At 51.5% G+C, this 20452-nt stretch overlaps 1 protein-coding gene across 1 annotated transcript in view; it reads right to left on the bottom strand.

The window, feature by feature from the left end:
- Positions 1–572: 572 nt before the first annotated feature.
- Positions 573–20452, bottom strand: part of VWA3A (von Willebrand factor A domain containing 3A) — a 53361-nt gene continuing 33481 nt past the window's right edge. Inside the window, exons 21-34 of the mRNA XM_069485686.1 lie at positions 17799–17869; positions 14864–15016; positions 13396–13486; positions 12309–12419; positions 11263–11360; positions 10273–10410; positions 9268–9376; positions 6340–6484; positions 5387–5531; positions 4779–4930; positions 3544–3667; positions 1708–1805; positions 1456–1521; positions 573–1108 (exon numbers count right to left, since the gene is read on the bottom strand). Coding sequence (XP_069341787.1) covers positions 1470–1521; positions 1708–1805; positions 3544–3667; positions 4779–4930; positions 5387–5531; positions 6340–6484; positions 9268–9376; positions 10273–10410; positions 11263–11360; positions 12309–12419; positions 13396–13486; positions 14864–15016; positions 17799–17869 — 1487 coding nt within the window. The 3' untranslated portion in view covers positions 573–1108; positions 1456–1469. The remainder of the gene's footprint in view (positions 1109–1455; positions 1522–1707; positions 1806–3543; positions 3668–4778; positions 4931–5386; positions 5532–6339; positions 6485–9267; positions 9377–10272; positions 10411–11262; positions 11361–12308; positions 12420–13395; positions 13487–14863; positions 15017–17798; positions 17870–20452) is intronic.

Here is a 20452-nt window from a genome sequence, read left to right on the forward strand (position 1 = left end):
TCTTCTGGATATGAGTCTTTTCTTTCTTTTTTTTTTTTGAGACAGAGTCTCATTCTGTCACCTGGGTTAGAGTGCCAGGGAGTCAGCCTAGCTCACAGCAACCTCAAACTCCTGGGCTCCTGCAATTCTCTTGCCTCAGCCTCCTGAGTAGCTGGGGCTACAGGCACCACCACATCTGGCTAATTTTTCTATTTTTATTAGAGACAGGATCTTGCTCTTGCTCAGGCTGGTCTCGAACTCCTAACCTCAAGCAACGCTCCCGCCTCAGCTTCCCAGAGTGCTAGGATCACAGGCTGATTCACCGTACCTGGCCTGGATATGAGTCTTTTAATAAAGTTTTATCTCACCAAAAATTTATACACATACACCCCAATGATCACTTCAAACAATTAAAGTCACTTTGATCCTATTAATGAAATAAAGCAATTTTTTAATTTTAGAAAATGACCCCAGATGACATAATACATGACGCATTCATTTCATAGGTACCCAGTGGGGCTGGGCCCCGAAGACCCAGTCTTATTTTTACATCTTGAGCAGAGCGTTCGCTCTGGACTGGGTTCCAGAGCAGCCTTCGGTGCAGTTTGGTTGAGCAGGTGGGGGGGGGGTGGCACAGAGAGGATGGGCTGATGGTGAATCCGCGTTGGTCCTCGTGGTCCAGGGTGGTGGAAGCACGGAGAGGACCGGGGTGGAAATAACCCCGTTCGGCTGGTTGCCAGAGCTGGGCTCCGCAGCTCAGCCGGATGCTCACTGTTTACTATGTGCCTGCCACGTGGCAGGTTCTGGGGGCCCCACAGTCTCATCCTGAGGGAGCTCACGGCCAAGGAAAGAGGTAGGTAAGCGAGCGAGGAGTCACGACATGCAGTGCCAAGTGCAATGAGGGGTATGGCCAGTTGGTACACCACGAGAGGGAGGCTGGAGGCTCCCAGCACTGCCTGAAGGCCTCTCTCTCTAGATGGCTCCCAGGGACATCTTCACAGTGGAAAAGATGATGTCATTTGAGCTGTGCCTTGGTGGACAAGCAGGAGTCACCAGGAGAGGGTAGCAGGAAGCGCGTTCCAGGTGGGGAGCTTGGTGCAGGACTCCCCAGCGAGTGACAGTCTTGTGGCTGGAGTGTAGGGTGCATAGGCGACAGGGCAGGAGAGTTAGGGTAGACTCGGGGATGGCCCCACACACAAAGAACAGAGCCTTTCCCTCCTCTGCTTCCGGGAAACCCTGGTGCCTGGAACCGTGTTTTCTGTGGATGAGGTGTAGGCCACTGCTTTCCATAACATCCTGCCCTCAGGGCCAAGCCGCACTCAGTGGGTGGTCCCTTGTAGGATGGCCTTTCTGCTTAGGGGAATCATTATTTCTGGCCCAGCCCACCCCTACAGGTACTAGTGTCCACAAAATAGCGCATGCCGCCTGGCCCTTAGATGCTCGATGACCTGTACAAAGTCCCTCCCCTCCCCTTACCTGAGAGTGCTTCTCTAAAGAGGAGCGACCTTTGGTTCCACGTTGTTTTGCTTCTGGAGTTGGGATCTGGTGGGCAGGAGATGAAGGAAGATGGGTCCCCCTAGTGCCCAGATTTCTGGGCTGGTGGGGAGAGGCAGGGCAGGAGCTCTCGGAGCAGGGGTGTGGTGACTGGGCAGGCCCTTCTTGATCGGGCCCAGAGTCTGCGTGGGCACAGGCACATGGCAGGTGGGAGGGGCCACTCGGAGGGCGTACCTGAAGGACTGGGCCTGCCACAGGAAGCTTCTGGCCTTGGTGATCTCTCGGGCCAGTCTCCTTAAATCATCTCCTTCAAATGGTGGCAATGCGGGATCCTTGGAAAAGGGAAATGAGAGTGAAGTTCCATCTGTTCAATAACTGGATGGGACCTGATAATCTAAAATCTCAGAAGAATTTTAGATCTAATTAAATGCAGCCTCCTGCCCAGTGCAGGAAATCTTGTGGGCCTCAGCATGTATGTCTCCAGGGATGGGAAGCTCACTACCTAGCAAGGCAGTCATTCAGCCAATGGGACACTTTGAAATAAGATGTCTGAGCGGCAACACAGAGAGGGGGGTGGTGGCCAAGCAAGAGGGTCTCTGAAGCTGAGTGAAGCTGGCACCTCTCCAGACTCAGTAGAACTGAAATGGCATCTCTCTGCCACTCAGTAAAATCTGTTCAGGCCTTTCTCCTTTTCTTCTAATAAAATAGACATTCACAGGCATGCTTTTGTGTGTGTTTGTTAACTATTAATAATAAAATTTCAGAGACTAGCCTTAAAAATACACGTCTCGGCCGGGCGTGGTGGCTCATGCCTGTAATCCTAGCACTCTGGGAGGCCGAGGTGGGAGGATTGCTCGAGGTCAGGAGTTCAAGACCAGCCTGAGCAAGAGCGAGACCCTGTCTCTACTAAAAATAGAAAGAAATTATCTGGCCAACTAAAAATACATATAGAAAAAATTAGCCGGGCATGGTGGCGCATGCCTGTAGTCCCAGCTACTCGGGAGGCTGAGGCAATAGGATTGCTTAAGCCCAAGAGTTTGAAGTTGCTGTGAGCTAGGCTGATGCCACGGCACTCACTCTAGCCCGGGCAACAAAGTGAGACTCTCAAAAAAACCAAAAATACCACACACATCTCAATTAAGTTCCAAGAAAGCTATGAAGCTGTCCCTTTTCCCCGGCAGTAAGTAGTAGCAGTGATCCCACTCTGCAAACAAAAATTCTTAAAGAATCAGACTTGATAGGTACTAAACTGAGAACCTTCACGGTAGACTCGTTTGTTTTCCTGTGTCATAAGGACCCTCGTGTGACTATTCATGACTTTTACCAACTTGTTCTGCTGTCCGTGTTATTGGTAATCTTTGTCCCTAGAAGAGTTACTCAAACAAAGCAGTCATTATAAGGCCACCCACATGTCAAAAACTGTGGCATATCATGTGAAAGTAACCTTTAACTTCCAAAAAGCAATCTGGAATTCTGATCGATTATCTTACTCGATAATTTGTTGCCCTGGAAGTATTATCGTTGGCAACACTGCATTCCTAAAAGATACAAATACGGGCAGAAGTTTTCCATCAAATCAAAAGAGGGTCACCAGAACCAGTAACTTTCCTGGATTTATTACTGAATAGATAACCTATGACTGTACTAAGACCTATTGCTTAACAGGTAATTAGAACATCTGGGTTTCAATGAATTTATAGGAATGAGTGCAATGTGCAGGAATTAAAGCACAGAGGTTACAATCGCAGGTGTCTTGGCTTCGTCAGCTCCTATGATGTCAGGTGTATGCCTAGACCTCCCCGAGCTGTTCATTCATCTGTCAAAGGGTACAATGATTAAAAGAGATAATCTATAGAAAGCAACATGAGTCTGGTCTGACCATTATTAAATAACGCCCCCAAACCCTGATTGTTCCCCAGGCTTGAAGAGAGTTGGCCTAGCCTAGAGGACAGCAGCAAGGAAATCCCACATTTTTTAATGCACGCTTTGTCTCACAAGAGAAGCAGAGGTCTCTTTAGTGAGAAGGGAAACCGCTCGGCTGTCAACAGACCTCGTAGCTCCGCAACCTACCCTTTCCTCGATGAAGCCTTTGGTCAGCAGGCCGTGGATTGTGGCGAGCGTGTCCTCACCGGCAGGGCAGTGGTAGCGGCCCCCGGTGAGCGAAGCCAGCTTTCTCAGGAACTCAACCGCGGCTCTGCGGGGAGGAACGGAGGCCGTACCAGGCAAGTTCGCTATGAGCCCCCAGTCCCACGGGGAACTTAAGTCTGTGGGGCTTAAGAGAAAACGGCCTGGCAGTGGGCCTCGGCTTGAGCCATGGAGAACACCGTGCACGTCACCAAGTACACTCTCCCGGACAGTGCCCTCCTGCCCCCATTCCCCTACTAGACATCTAATTAGTGCTTACTATGTATCAGGTCTGTAAGCGACACACTGTGACCTTTACGGAGCTCATGGTTTAGACGGGGAGATAAAATATGTAACTATGTAACCCATTTTGCTAATAATAAGGCTTTTTTCTAAAGGAGCTTAGTCTCTCTGGTTTAACCATGTTCTATAGTGACTGTTTATGAAAATACCATAATGAGGCCGGGCTCGGTGGCTCACGCCTGTAATCCTAGCACTCTGGGAGGCCAAGGCGGGAGGATCGCTCAAGGTCAGGAGTTCCAGACCAGCCTGAGCAAGAGCGAGACCCCGTCTGTACTAAAAAAAATGGAAATTAGCTGGACAGCTAAAAATATATACAGAAAAAATTAGCTGGGCAAGGTGGCGCATGCCTATAGTCCCAGCTACTCGGGAGGCTGAGGCAGAAGGATCGCTTGAGCCCAGGAGTTTGAGGTTGCTGTGAGCTAGATTGATGTCACGGCACTCTAGCCCGGGCAACAGAGGGAGACTCTGTCTCAAAAAAAAAAAAAAAAGAAAAGAAAATACCATAATGATGTTATATTAATCTGTTAGGTTTTCCCCTCTAGCTTTTTCCCCTCAATAGTCACATGTGTTCCCAAGAAAGATGGGGAGGGAGGCTATGACGTGACTGTGGGAACTAGGGTGCAAATGTGTTTCCAGGCTGTAGAAAATCGGGTGTGCAGCCCACCGGTGGGTACAGTGAGGGCGGAGAGAGGGGCTGTCCCTCTGTGGTGCGCTGCCTGCCCGGGCCCTCTAGGAAACAATGCTTCTCCTAATTTCTCACTTACGTGAGTAGGGCCCAGGAGAGACGGCGTCTGAGTGAGTCCCCGGATTAGGTGAGGAGCTCAGACTTTCCCCCGTGGGAACAGAATAAAACTCAGCACCGATTCCTTCCTGCCCACCTGTCTGAGCAGTTCAAGGAAATGGTGTGTACTTTCACGTCTCTCCTCTCCCTGAGTCTTTGGACCTCACTGAGAACAAGGCTGCAGCTCGTGTCTGGCTTCCCGTCGGTCAGGAGGTATAATCCTTCCAGGTTGTGAAAACTGAAAGCTTTCTGAAAGAGCACAGAAGGTTGTCAGGTTGTCAGGAGCAGGGGAAGGGCTCACCCACAAGGACAAAAACCAGTTGCCTGAAGGTGGGGCCTGCTGTCCCCAGGGAAAACATGTCTGGCTGGATGCCACTGATTTGTTGTCCGGTGAGACTGAGAGACTCCCCTTTCAGCCTAAGACAGACCAAGGAAGCTGCTAAGGTTTAGGAGGAAGAGCATGGCCCACGTCCTAGCTGGTTAACCCCAACTGAGTCACCTAACCTCTCTGAGCCTCTGTGTCTTCATCTATACAGTGAGAACAACCAGAATCCCTTCCTCACTGGGTTGCTGAGAAGATGAAAGGAAGTCACACTTTGTAAATTCTAAAGTGCTCTTTGTAAATCCTACAGCATCATGCAATATCAGTATAGGGGACGATGGCATTTGCTTTGCTTCGGGGTTGGGCTCAGTGGTAGAACTTGCCAGCAACGCTTGCAAGACTGAGGTGCTCCCCTGAGCTTGCAGGTGGGTCACCCACTGCATAGCCTTGTGACACGCTGCATCTGTGGTCTCCACCAGAGCTTCCTGCCATGGCTGAAGGCCGTCTGCAAAGCTGAGCAGGTTAAAACTGGAGGGGTGCAAGGGGAGAGAAGATTGGTTAGAGCAATCTGAACTGAATTCAGAGGAAGTCACCTTCCTGAGGACTACTGACGCCTGCCACTGAAGACCCCTATGACGAGCCCCGTGGCCCCTCAGGGAGAAGGCTGGGGGCCCCTTGAGAACAAGAGGGGCACACTGACAATAGCAGATGCAGACAGAAACAGGGTTAAATCCTGTTCAAATCCTAGCTTAGCCACAGACTGGTTATGTGATCCTGGCAAATTACTTAACCTCCCTAACTCCTATCTTCCTTTTTCCGGAAAATCAGGAATAATAATAGCAAAACCCTATAGGCTGTGAAGATTGATGAAATCATGCAGGTGAAGCACTTGGCACACAGAGAGTGCTCAATAAATGCTTACTCTTATTAAGGCAAGAAAGAGTCCCACCCTGGGACCAGAGTAGCCTGCTGTCCTCTCAGGGTCATCTCTTCTGGATAGAGAGAACAAACAACTTCCCCCACTTAAAAATAAAGTTCACAAAAATAAACAATAATACCAATCATAATAAAATTCAGCTGAAAGCCATGATTCAAGGCTGCGTGGTAGTCCTTTTGCTGTGTCTGTGATTATTCCTAGGCCTGAAATGGATTCTAAAAATTGTTCTCTTTCTGCTGCAGAGCAGAATACAGTGGTCTTCCCTGCTCAGGGAAGCTACTTGGAGGAGCATCTCAGAAAACTCCAGGCCCATTGGAACCCAGAGGAAGGAGCATGTCCCGCCAGGGAAGCCCCAGAAACTGCCCCTTGGATCTCCTTGAGCCCGGCCCAGCCTCCTACCTGTTGCAGCGCTTCCGCACCTGTTCCCAAATCAGCAGAACCAGTGCTGTTTTCACCTGCTGCAGGTAGGGGCCCATGGACCCCGATGTGTCCAGCAGGATGCACACTCTGCTCTCCAGGATGGCGCCGAACAGTCGGCGGCTCCCTGCTCGGAAATGGGAGGGGGCAGAGGCAGGACGTGGTGAGGGGTGCTCCTGCTGGGTGGGCTTCCTCGCCGTGTCTGTCTTACGCAAAGTCTCACAACACCCGTCGCCTGCCTGATAGTGGAGCACACATCACCCCACGTGGCAGGGTCAACTGTCCCAGGGCAGAGCCAGTCGGTGGCTTGGGCCCCTGGCTTTGCCCATGATGATTTGCACAAGTGGTTATAACTTCCCCGGGCTCCAGTTTCCTCATCCCTAAAATTGAGTGACTGTATTAAATAGTGTCACAGTATTATTTGGGGCTGGAAAAGATGTTAGGGAGCCCGTAGTCAGTCAACCGGTCCTCAGAAGTTAACGGAGCATTTGCTATGTGCCTGGCACTGCACGAAGTATGGCGGTGAACAGGAGAGGGTCCCTGCCCTGCAGAGGTTATGGCTGGGCAAGGAAGACAGATGTTAAATAATTACAATTCTGCCCAGGGTTAGGACAAAGGAGTGCCGTGGAAGCACATAATGGGGAGAACTGAAGTTATTAATGGATGGATCCAGGGTGGGGTGCCGGGAAGCCAAGGAAGGATGTGCAGCAGTTAGCCACGGTCGGCAGACAGAGGGAACAGCCTGGACAGGACGTGAGGACAGGGAGGAGAGTGTGGCCTGCTGGAGGGGCAGAGAGAAGCCCATGTGGGGAAATGACAAGGTTGGACTGGAGAGACCCGCGGAGGGAGGGATGAGAGATGAAGCTGGAGAGGTTGTTAAAGGGCTTGGGATTCAGCCCCAGGGGACACCCAGAGAGCTGGGGACTTGGCGGATCACACGGGCTGGCAGAGGCAGAACCGAGATCAATACCCAGGTGCTCTGACCCACACGAGAGTCAGGCCACCTCTGGCCCTAGTCCCAAACGGCGCTAAGACGGGGAAAGCCAAGCAAGCAGAGGGTGATGTGTCCAGTGTTCTGGAAACACACCCCTGGCGGCAGTGGAAAAACTGACAAACCACTGCAAAATGGAACAGCCTGAGCCGGCTGCACCTGCTGCCCGGGAGCCGCCAGGACTCATGTGGGATGTTCTCTGGCAATGACTGTGACAAAAGGAGAATAAGAGGTGAACCTTCCCGAGGCAGGGGGTTCCATGAGGATATCCATCCAGCCAGTCTGCCGGCGGGGGACCTCCAATCACGAATGGCCCGAGGTCCACCTTTGAAATACTGCAAGCCACCAAACCCTGTCGTCTTTTATCTCCCAAATCTCTCTGACTCTGCCTGCTCCATCCATGTCAATACCTTTTCCAGCTCTCTTAATCTTACACCTGGGCAAGACTAGGTCACCCTGATTCCACTCTGTGCCCTCAACAACTTATTTCCCACATGGCAATCAGCCAGATTACTGCAGATGCCAACCTGATCACTTTCCCCCTCTTTAAAGCCAGTTAGTGGCTTCCCATTGCTCCTAATCAATAGCGAAGTCCCTTCCCTGGCCTTGCCTGTCCAGGAGGGCCTCGCCCTTCACTCCTCTCACTCTCAGCATCCCCTCCCCACTCGGGACACCTCAGCCCACGCCTGTCCTGCCGCTCTCTGCCCAGGGATCATCTATTCATTCTGCAGATCTCAGCTCAAATATCACCTCCTGGGGAAGCCTTCCCTGACCTGCCTGCCCAGGCCCACTGCCCCTCTTGAAGGGTCTCCAGCCCATGCCCGCTTGTGCCCACACTTGTCGCAGTTGCCACATCAGACTCGTTTGTGACTCTTGGGTTAACGTCTGTCTCCTCCGAGACTGTACGCCCCGTGAGCTCAGCGACCATGTTGGGCTTTCCTTCTACCCTTTCCCCGGCGCCTAGCACGAGAGCAACACTCACTCACAGAAGAAGGAATGAAAGAGAGAATGAATAAATGGATGAGGCATCCCGGGGGAGGTTCTGAGGTGTGAGACAGCGTTTGTATGTGAGCTGTGGGACTCGTTCTACGAAGGAAGTGGCTGCATTTCTGGGGTACGCGTGAACCGGGAATGGGGAGAGGCTCACACCCACTTTGTCTCACCTCAGCCTCTGACTCGCAACTGGAGCCTACAGCCCCTGCAGACCCTTTGGGATCAGCTGTCATATGGCTGCGCCCACTACCTGTGGCCTGTGCCAGGTCCTACTGCAGGGGACTGGACCTGATGAATTTGCACAGGAGCCTGCGTGGCCCACACAAGGCCACCCGTAGGGTCTCCGTATGACTCCCTCCTGCCTCCCAGGCCCCAAAGCCTAAATCCCCTCCTGTCTGGGTCTAGCTGTCTGCCCGGCCTCTTGGACTTGGTGCTTCAGACCGTCTCGTAGTCCCCAGCCCTGGGACGTGAGCCTGTTTCTCCTCAGCCAGCCCTGTCCCTCCGCCTCTCCTGGAGGGCCTGGGCGCTCTTTGTAGAGAGGAATGGAGGCTCCTTCTCTATCAGGACCCCTCCTGTCTCCATCTCCATCTGCCAGTTCCACGGGGCCAGGTCAGTGCTAAAGTAAGCTCCTCCGGGTGAACCCCCTGTCACATGCAGGCAGACGAGCGGCAGACTGTGGCCTTGCAGAGAGACCTTGCCAGGCATGTGTTCTCTCTGGGGCCCTTTGGCCCCTGCGCCCCTGTCATCCAGCACCTCGCTGGACCTCTGAACCCAGAAGCCATGTTGTACCTGGATGACTCTCCTGGCTCAATTCCCTGATCTGACACTCTGCGAGGGCCTGGCCTTGGAAGGACTGAGCCCAGGGTCCCCGGATCCTCCCCTTCCTCTCCTGCCCCGCCACCCCCCAGGACGGTGGGCAGGCTCACCAGACAGCAGCCACTGCAGCCTCTGGACATAGCGCCTCATCACCTTCTCCACGCACCTGACGTACACCTCCATGTCCCTGGGCGTCCAGTGAATGTGTCTCACGACGCCCTGCAGCGAGGCAAGTGAAGGCAGACAGCCACCCCTCAGCTGTCTCCTTGTGGCCCCACCACCCCTTAAGACAGTTATTCCACGTGGTTCACGACTCCCAAAACATCTGTTAAGCATGTATTTTTGTTGGTTTAAAAGCCTTTTTTGCTTTTATTAAACTAGTAGATTTATGGTTCTGCAAAGGAGCAGAGGCATGAGGAGGACGGTTTTGTGGCAAAGGCAGTCACTGTAGTGCTAAGAAAATACAATATCTCTAACTTTTAAAATAGAAAACCCTGGGTGTCGGGGCGGGATGTCCATAAATTTCAGACCAAAAGATGACTTCGACGGAGAGGGAGCAGCACGCTAGAATGACCGTAAGTTCTCTCCGTGAGTCATTTTGAATTTCATGGCTATTTTAGTTTCCCCTAATGTTGATAACACAGTGCAAAAGGGCAAGGAGAGAAATGATTAGCTTTTCATTTTGTATTAACATTACTTGTTCCAGTCTCAAAGCAATGAAAAACATTACCCCCAAGTTGGAAAACAGAGACGAGAACCACCTCACTTCCTACCATGGCCGCCGTTTGCTGCCATCCGAAGGCACCATTGTCAGTGTCGGGGTACAGAGCGCTCAGGGGTGATTGCAAAGCCACTGCCGTCTGTGCCCAGCAACTGTTTCTCATCCCCCTCCACGAGCCTGGCAACCCTGGAGTGGGACTCAGGCCTCTGGGGGGCTGGCTTTTCTCCCAACAGGATTCTGCGTCCCCTATTTGCTGAGGGGAGCCCCACGTTGGGGGTGGCGTTCTTCCAGGCAGGAAGAGATGCCACGGTGCTGTGCACTGCTCTCTCCCACTTGCAGCTGAGCAGAGGCAGGAGCTGGGGGGGAAGCAACAGCGACAGCAACTGTGACTTACATTGACCTCTATGCTGGGGAAGACACTGCAGTGCTTGGCAGACGCTGATCTCCGTGCTGACTTTTGATGAGCGCAGCTGGGACCGAGGCATCTGGAGATCTCCAGCTTCAATTTTTTCAGCCCATAATTTGCTACCCACTTTGGAATAAAGGAAAGAACTATTATCTTAAGTAATTGAGGCTTAATTGAATGATTGACTCTTTTTTTTTTTTTTTTTTTTTTTGAGACAGTGTCTTGCTCTGTTGCCCAGGCTGGAATGCAGTGTCACCATCATAGCTCACTGCAGCCTTGAACCCTTGGGTTCAAGAGATCCTCCCACCTCAGCCTCCCAAAGTGCTGCGATTATAGGTATGAGCCACCATGCCCGGCCTGGCTCATTTGTTAAAACCTCATATTTGGCCAGGAGTTTGAGACCAGCCTGGACAACATAGCAAGACCCCATCTCTGCAAAAATTTTAAAAACCAGCTGGGTGTGTTGGCATGCACCTGTAGTCCCAACTACTTGGGAGGCTGAGCCAGGAAGGCTCAAAGCAATTAGAGCAGCATGACATCCAGGATTTGCACAATCAGAGCCAGGCTCAGGCTTCCATTAAATAATTGTGGGAAGAAAGATGTTCTATCTTCTTATAGGAACAAGTAGGGGGATTTCTGTTGCTTGCAACCAAAAGGATCTGATACCACTAAGTACTTTACACAAAATACACTTTAATCCTCACATCAATTTCCTTAGTAGGTACAACTGTCTTCATTTTACAAATAAAGATTTTGAGTGTAGCTAAGTGAATTGCCCAAGGTCAGGCAACTAGGAAGCAGCAGACCTGGATTTTGAATTTAGATCTATTTAACCCTTATCACATCTGCCGCAGTAAGCAGTCATTCTTTGCAAGTTTGTTCTTGTTTCCAAGCATGCCCCTCTCCTAGAAGTAATGGTTGGTGGAAGGAATTACAGTATTGCCTACAGGGCATGTGCTGGTGCAGACATCTCAGTACCTCTTGGCTTGAGCAAATCATATCCTTTCTGGGTAACTCAATGGAAGAATCAGTCCTTCTCACAACCCTTCCTTGAGGGTACTTCTTGTACACTGTGCCTAGGAGAAACAGAGCGAGGTCACTGCTACAGTTTGGATGTTTGATCTCTCCAAACCTCATGTTGAAATCTGACCCCCAATATTGGAGGTGGGGTCTAGGGAGAGGCTTTTGGGTGGGACATGGGGGCAGATCCTTCATGAATAGATTAATGCTCTCCCTGGTGGGATGGGGGGAGGGAGTAGTTCTATTAGCTCTATTAGTTTCCAGGACAGCTAGTTGTTAAACAGAGCCTGGCACCTGCCCTCTCTCTTGCCTCCTCTCTCCCCATGTGATCTCTGCACACATTGGTCCCCTTTGCCTTCCTCCCCGAGTGGAAGCAGCCTGAGGCTGTCACCAGATGCCCAGTCTTCCAGCCAGCAGAATCGTGAGCCAAAGAAACCTCTTTTCTTTATAATCACCCAGCCTCAAGTATTCCTTTACAGCAACACAAACGGACTGAGACAATGCGCACCTCTGTCCCCTCGTCCTCCCCCAGCTGCTCCCTTTCTCCTGTCAGTTCCTCTGTCAATCAAGTCAGCTGTAAAATTCCTTAGGTGCCATTTGCTGTCAGGTGCTCAGGGCCTCCCAGCTGGCATGAACTGTCGCTGGGTCTGCACTCTGGCAGCACTCAGTCGGGCTGGCCTTGGGGAATCATCCCCACCTGCTTCCCCATCTGCCTCCAAGCTAAGGAAACCGCCCCTAGTGGATGCAGCCAGAGTTCCCAAGGGTCTCAGAGGTCGCATCTTCAATACTGACTTGCCTCATTCTCTGGCCAGCGCCAAGACTTTGCGTGGCCATCTCCCTGGGCTGGGAGAACCGCATCGTGTGAGGACAGCCGTGCTCCAGAGGCACTGCGGCCGGTGTCCTGGGACAGCAGGAGGGACCTCCTTCTGGTGGGGCCCGCTGCCCTTCAGCAGTTCCCACGGGGCGAAGGGGCTGGCTGCACACTCGCACAGCCCCCAGCTTACCCACTTTATTCCCTGCGTCCGTGTAGAACAGCGAGAGTGCTGTCTCTGCTTCCCGCGACTTGGTCTTCCTCCTCTGCTCTGTCGTCACGTCCTGCGCTGGCTGGGCTGCAGCTAGAGGACATTGGGCTTGTTGGCTGGAGCAGCCCACTGAGTCCACGTGATACAGCTGTCCAGCCTGACTTAGAGACTTCTCAACTCCAGCCAGACTCCACCCCAGGAAGTGGGGCTCCAAGATGGCTTTGATGTGCCCCTTGTCCCCATCCCAAGTCCTCTGGCCTCTCCCGGATCAGCGATAGCCAGAGCCGCCACGTACTGAGTCCGAATGTTCACCAGGTGTGGCGCTCAGTCCTGGCAGACCCCGCCCCACTTCACCCCCCAGCCCCTGGACTGCAGGTGAGGGAAGCGGGACTCAGAGCTGGTCAGAAGCAGAGCAGTGATCACCCCCTGGTCTTGCTGACTCCAGAACTCAGCTCTGAGCCACTCTGCCATGTCTTTGACATTAGAAATAGGATACATGGTCTTAGGTTCTTTCTTTCTTTTTTTTTTTCTCCTTTCTTTTTTTGAGACAGGGTCTCACTCTATCACCCAGGCTGGAGTGCAGCGGCGTGATCCTAGCTCACTGCAACCTCAAACTCCTGGGCTCAGGCGATCCTCCTGCCTCAGCCAGCCACCCAAGTAGCTGGGACTACAGGCATGTGCCAACATGCCCAGCTGATTTTCTATTTTTTGTAGAAACGGGGTCTCACTACATTGCCCAGGCTGGTCTCAAACTCCTGGTCTCAAGTGATCCTCCTGCTGTGGCCTTTAGCTGACTACTTTCATAAATATCATGCTGGCCCCATCATGACCAGTGGCACCTTATCCTTAGCCCCTCCAAGCCCGAGTTCCTTTAGGTGAAATGGGAGCTGATCGAGTACTGGGCACAGGATTGTCACAGGCTTTAAGCCAGACAGTCTCATAGACGGGCCGGCGTGTGATCGAGACTCATGCCTGATCACAGATAATTTTCAGTGCTATGATTATTAATCCATGCCTCAGCTGTGCCCGTGCCGCCCCTTCACCCCGCCTGACCGTGAACATGCCTTACCTGGCGAGGTGCCTGCTCTGCCGCTGAGTGGACGCCATTTCAGAGCCTTTGAGGGGGGACTCTTCTCTCTGTCAGGGTCATCTTTAATGTCCTAGAAAACAGGCCGTCTCTCCCATCAGAGGCCTGTTCTCTGTGGCGGGCAGTACCCCACTCACCCCAGCCTCAATCTGTCAACGAGGAACTTTGCAGGGAGGAGCCTAAGGGAGGGGACTCCTCAGACAGGCCTGGCTCCTCGCCTGCAGCGGATTCAGAGGGGACTCTGGGTTTTGAGGCGAAAGAGTGTGCACCTGTGCATGCGTGTGCGTGGCAGGAGAGAGCGACAGAGTGTGCTGGGACAGTTGGGGGGGGTTGCTAACTGCGCCAGTCGCCTGCAACTCTTCCTACCGGCCTGGGATATCAGGGCCTCCAGCATGTTGAGCAACCATTCGGGTAACTTCTATGCCCTGCTGGGCACCTCAGTTTTAAGGGAGGAGTTTCATCATTACTGGGCACAACTGGAGTGTCACCCAGGGTCCTGTACCAGCTATGGAGATCTCTGGGTGAGCTGCTGGGACAGAGACCTGGAACTGCCATCCAGAGAGCCCCCAGCCTGGTATCAGGAGGGCCTATGAGAGGTCCTGTACAGCCTCAGCCTCCTCACAGTGAATCACTCAGGAACCACTGGCAGCCCAAGAGGTGAACCCTGAGATCCCAGCGTTTCACCCCAGAACTTGGGAAGGCAGGAGAGGGTGATGTGCCTGGGCTGGCTGCTGAAATCTGGTGTTCTCTGGATGAGGGCAGCGCTTGTGTGCACAGAATGCCCTGGCAATGCAGCCCTTTGGCTGGGAATAAGCTACGTACTGTCTGGGACGGACGTCCTCATTTTGGAAATGTGCTGTGTTCACAGGGGCCCGCCAGCCAGTGAAAGGCTGAAGAGCTCACGGGTTTCTGCGCCCCTTCGGCTCACAAGCACAGCTGTGTCTGGGGTCTTCCCTCTGGAGGCCCCCTGACCGCCGTGGCGGGGTGGGTACTTCATGCAGGACAGATGTGACAGGCCAGGGCTGGGGCTAAGCCCCAGCAGGCACAGGTCCACCCTCAGCCTCCTGCCAGGTCCCTGCTAAGCCTTGGGCAGCAGCAACAGAGCCCGTGAGAGACCCTGATTCCCTCTCCCTGAGAGACCCTCCAGATGTGACAGTGGCTGCCAGTTCCACGGCATCCTCAGGACCAGGCTGGGGACGATGCTGGGATAGGCAGGCAGAGCCAAAGGTGGGGAGGGGAGTCCAGAGGAGCCCCCGGAGCTGAGAAGCAGGTCCCGCAGGGGAGTTGCCAGGGCAACAGGCACCCGTGGGATGTCACCATGGAAGACCCCGCCCCCACCCCTGCTGGCCCTGGGGCCCGGGGCCTGGCCCAGGCATCTTAAGTTCAGGAAAGACCAGGAGCCGAAGTGGAAACCAAATGCTCTGAGTGTTATTAGGGAGGGGACTCAAACCATTCTGGCCACCGAGGGGGCCGTGGACTTGGGAGAACAGAGTTTCTTGGGCTGACTTCTCTGCGGGAGCATCTTTGGCTTTTCTTTCTGGAGATCTGCACTTTCCTTTTCTTTTCCTGAGCGGTTCTTCAGGGAGGCCACCAGGAAGGCACACTGCAACGGGAGTGGAGGGTTAGCAGCACCCCAGCCACCGTGGACGGACAGACGGACAGGCACACACACACCTGACAGGAACGCTTGGGCCCATGGAACCCCTGCCATCTCCTGGACTCCTCTTTTTGTCCCTAGGAAGCCACCCGGGGTGACAGTGCTGTGGATCAGTCCTACTAACCGTAAGTACCAGGCGTGGAGGGCCTGGGACGCACCAGGCACTGGGCTAGTTAATGTCACGCCAACAAGAACACGCCAACAAGAACACGCCAACTCTGCCGGCAGGGTCGGTGCTACCTTATCCCCATTTTATGGACGAGGAAACCAAAGCGCTGTGAGCTTAAGGTCCTTGTCCAAGGCGACACTACCAGTATGTAAAGAAGCTTCAATTCAAACCCAGCGCCGGCTGGTTCCAAAGCCAGCGCTCCTTCCGTGGTAAGGCACTGTGGCCCGCGCAGGGGCTGGTCAGCTCACCGCATGCCAGGCTGAGTCCAGATACTGGCACAACAATGGCGTAATACTGGGTTCCTTTGGCCTACAAATTTCTCAACTGCCCAAAAGGTCCTCCAGTAATGTCAGTGAAAGCGCTAGAAGACACCACTCAAGTGTAAGTAAGCATCCTAAGGAAGGGTGGATCGAGCCGTTACTGCCCATTAACACCTCGCGAATGCGTGGTTCAGGTGAGGGCACGGCACTGACGTGCACCTGAGGAGAAGGGACTTTGCAAACCGCCGAAGGGTGCTGGTTCCAGGACAGCTCAGGCAGGTGCAGCGGAACCACGGATCTGCCCATCCAGTGGCCACAGAGGAAAAGAACGTGGAGATGTGGCCCTGCCCTCCCAGGAGTCCACAAGCCAGCTGGGGACATGAGTCTTTCTGCAAATGTGCCTTGGGGGAGAGCCCTTTGCAGACACCTCCCCTGCCTGGACCGTGGCCCCTACGGGCTCTCTGTCCATCGGCATGGCTTCAACTGCCCCAAGTTGCTATCTCCAGCCATAGCTGTTCCTACCTGCCCACAGGATACCCTCACTTCTTGATTTCAAGGCTCCACAAACTCACCTTTGTCCCAAGTCCACCTTGACCTGCACCACCCCCCAGGGGGTCTTCTACTGTTTTCTCTGTCTGGGTCAATGGCACCACCGTCTACCGGGTCCCCCAGTAAGGAACCTGGGAGTGTTCTTCCGTAAGTGTTCTCATGTCTGTCCCCTTGTTCCCATGCTCACGGCTCCTACCGTGATCTTCCTACCTAATTGCACCTTGTACCGCTCACCTGCCTTCTTTGAGGAAGTGACATTTTAGTGCATCTCAGACAACAAAGAGCAAGCCACGGAAGGTCTAGGAGGGGAATGGTGGGCAGAGGAAACAGCAGATGCAAAGGCCCAGAGTTTAGGAATGAGCTTGGTGTGTTCAAGGAACTCAAAGGAGGCCAGAATGTACAGCACCCAGACCCAAAACCAGTGACTTGTGGGAAACACTCATGTTTCGCCCAAAGCCTTGGGTGTCAGTGGATCAGGACATGAAGAGGGAAGCTGACATGGGGTGAATTGTGTCACCTCAAAAGACAGGCTGAAGTCTGAGGCCCCAGGACCTGTGAATGTGATCTTACTTGGAAATAGGGTCTTTGCAGATGTAATTAAGTTGTAAATTAAGATGAGGTCATCCTGGAGTAGAACGGGCCCTTAACCTAAGATGACTGGTGTCCTTATAAGAGGAGAAGGGCTACAGACACACCCAGAAGGGAGACAATCATGTGAAGATGAAGCAGGGGTTGGAGTTACGCTGCCACAAGCCAAGGAACATCAAGGATTGCCGGTGACAAGGACTCCCTCCTTGACCAAACTTAGGTTCCTCTGAGGCTCCTTTTCAACAAGGCCTTGGCCTGCTGAACCCAGTTTTAGCAAATAATCCTGCTAAGTCTGGTTATTCAGACCCACTCCACCCTTGATATCTGATCAAATTCCTCATCTCCCACCTTGATATTAATGTCTAAGTCCTTGGCCAGCCTTTAGCAAGAATCCCCTTCCTGTGACATCTAATCAAGTTCCTCTTAGTAATTTTCTATCCACTGACTCTGCTCATCGGCTATAGATCCCAAGGTATCATTGTTATTACCAGAGTTGAGTTCAATCTCTCTCCCTTATTGCAATAGTCTTAAATAAAGTCTTCCTTGCCATTTTAAATGAACATCCAGTGCCATTTAAAAATAATAATAATAACTGGCCAGGCACGGTGGCTCATGCCTGTAATCCTAGCACTCTGGGAGGCCAAGGCGGGCGGATTGTTTGAGCTCAGCAGTTCGAGACCAGCCTGAGCAAGAGCAAGACCCTGTCTCTACTAAAAATAGAAGGAAATTAGCCAAACAACTAAAAATAGAAAAAATTAGCTGGGCATGGTGGCATGTGCCTGTAGTCCCAGCTACCCAGGAGGCTGAGGCAGGAGGATCACTTGAGCCCAGGAGTTTGAGGTTGCTGTGAGCTAGGCTGACGCCATGGCACTCTAGCCCAGGCAACAGAGTGAGATTCTGCCTCAAAAAAAAAACAAATAAATAAAACAAAAATAACAGTCACCCCCAGAAGCTAGGAGGAGGCAAGGAAGGATTCTCCCCAAAGCCTTCAGAAGGAGCATGGCCCTGCTGACACCTTGAGTTCAGACTTCTGGTCTCCGGAAGTATTTGAGAATAAATGTGTGTTGTTTTTAGCCACCCAGTTTGTGGTAGTTTGTTTTGGCAACTACAGAAAATGAATACAGAAGCCAGTGCCGTCACTTGGTCCATGCCCACGGCATACCTTTTGGGAGTAGTTGAGCGCCTTCTCCATCTCGGACACAATGGAGTTGATGTCATCGCTCTCATAAATGCCTGGAAACAGAGCACACTGTGAGCGTGGGGCAGGGCCTGGGTCCTGCACGTGTCCACATCTGGACGCACCTGCGGAGGCCACTGGAGTCCGAGGAGCAGGGTGGGGCCTCAACGGGCTGAGCTGACCAGCCCCCACCCCACACTGTCCAGCGGGGAAGAGGATGGGCAAGTGTGATGTGGTCACCAACAGTGAGGCTGGCCTTGTGACCCACGGCCCTGGCACCCACCCACAAGAAAAGCAGGTTAGGTGCAAAAGCCCCACTACTCCAATGAACAAAAGGACCTACCCTGGAATTATCACAATATGTAATGTCTACAGTGAACACTGATGTCTCGTTCAAGAGCGACTAGAGTATAATGGCTACGAAGACAGACTCTGAGGCTGGGCTGCCTGGGTTCAACTCCTGGTTCCGCCACTTAACTATCTGTGTATTCTTGGGCTCTGTGTGTCAGCTTCCCCATGTATAACATGGGATAATAATCACCTACTTCATTATCTAGTTTCTAGTTAAAAAAAAAATAATAATCACCTACTTCATAGGGTCATTATGAGGAACAAATCGTAATACAGGTTGGCATCCCAAACCCAAAACTCTAAAATCCAAAATGCCCCCAAATCTGAACTTTGAGCATCAACATGATGCTCAAAGGAAATGCTCATTGGAGCATTTCAGATTTTGGATTTTCAGATTTGGAATGCTTAACCTGTAAGTATTCCAAAATTTGAAAAAAAATCCAAAATCCAAAACACTTCCGGTCCCAAGCATTTAGGATAAGGAATACTCAACCTATATCTGTAAAATGCTTAGAACTGTGTCTGGTATATGATAGCTAGCTGTTGGGTAAGCGTTTGCTATTATTAGTGATAATTACCAATAGTAACTTAAATGTACGTGCCCAGAACTTTTCACGAAAGAACGAGCTGGGAAACAGGGCCCCAGCGTATAACCGCTGACTTTGTAACCACGGGCACATCACATCCCTGGGAGTTACTTCACTTAGGACTCAAAGAGGTTGGAATGCACTAGTGTGTTCTAGCTTCAGTCACTCCCATGTCACTGTCGTGGTTTTGTCTTGTCTGCATCCCACTTAAACCATGATTTACTTCAAATGTATATTTTAATCCATTCACTTTTGGTTCACTTAAAAGTACAGTCGTGCACTGCTCAATGATGGGGACGTGGTCTGAGAAATGCATCGTTAGCGATTTTGTTGCTGTGTGATCACCGCATGCACTTGCACAAACCTAGATGGCGTAGCCTGCTACACACCTGGGCTACATGGAACAGCCTATTGCTCCTGGGCTACAAACCAGCACAGCATGTTGTTGTGCTGAGTACTGTAGGTGACTGAAACACAATGGTAAGTATTTGTGCATTGAAGCAGATATAAACACAGAAGAGGTGCAGTAAAAACATGGCATGATAATCTTATGCTGTATGTTCAGTCCATCATTGACTGAAACATCATTATGCACTACATGACTGTATATTTAAAACAGAAGATTTATGTCACTGCTGACAATGGAAAAGCCAGTATTTTTCTAAGAATGTTAAAACAAGCATATAACTGTCACAATAAAAAAAATTGCTTCATGTGACATTTACAACTATCTTGCCACCACCTGTTGTGAAAATTCTATGCTTTGGGAAACATTAATCTAAGGGATTTTTAGGGCACCTTCCAGCTCTGACATTCTAAAATACTTTTTTTTTTTTTTTTTGAGACAGGGTCAGGCTTTGTCACCTTGGCTAGAGTGCAGTGGTGTCATCATAGCTCACAGCAACCTCAAACTCCTGGGCTCAAGTGATCCTCCTGCCTCAGCCTCCCAAGTAGCTGGGACTACAGGCATGTGCCACCACACCCAGCTAATTTTTTTATTTTTTGTAGAGATAGGGTCTCGCTCTTTCTTAGGCTGGTCTTGAACTGCTGGCCTCAAACCATCCTCTCACCTCGGCCTCCCAAAGTGCTAGGATTACAGGTGTGAGCCACCATACCTGACCCTAAAATACTTTTAAAGTTTTACTTTTTCTTTGTTAACTTTAAAAAAAATTGTGGTAAAAATATATACAACTGGCCGGGCGCGGTGGCTCACGCCTGTAATCCTAGCACTCTGGGAGGCCGAGGCGGGTGGATCGCTCGAGGTCAGGAGTTCGAGACCAGCCTGAGCAAGAGCGAGACCCCGTCTCTACTAAAAATAGAAAGACATTATATGGACAACTAAAAATCTATATAGAAAAAAATTAGCCGGGCATAGTGGCGCATGCCTGTAGTCCCAGCTACTCGGGAGGCTGAGGCAGTAGGATCGCTTAAGCCGAGGAGTCTGAGGTTGCTGTGAGCTAGGCTGACGCCACGGCACTCACTCTAGCCTGGGCAACAAAATGAGACTCTGTCTCAACAACAACAACAACAAAAAAAAAAAAAAAAAAAAAAATACACACAACAAAATCTATCATTTTTCTCATCTTCAGGATGGGATTAAAAAGAAATTTTTAAAAAATTGTCATTTTGATTATTTTTAAGTGTACAGTTCAGTGGCATTAAGTACATTCACGCTGTTGTGCAGCTACTGTGACTGTCCGT

Source organism: Eulemur rufifrons, chromosome 14 (assembly GCF_041146395.1).
Source record: "Eulemur rufifrons isolate Redbay chromosome 14, OSU_ERuf_1, whole genome shotgun sequence".
Taxonomy (NCBI): domain Eukaryota; kingdom Metazoa; phylum Chordata; class Mammalia; order Primates; family Lemuridae; genus Eulemur; species Eulemur rufifrons.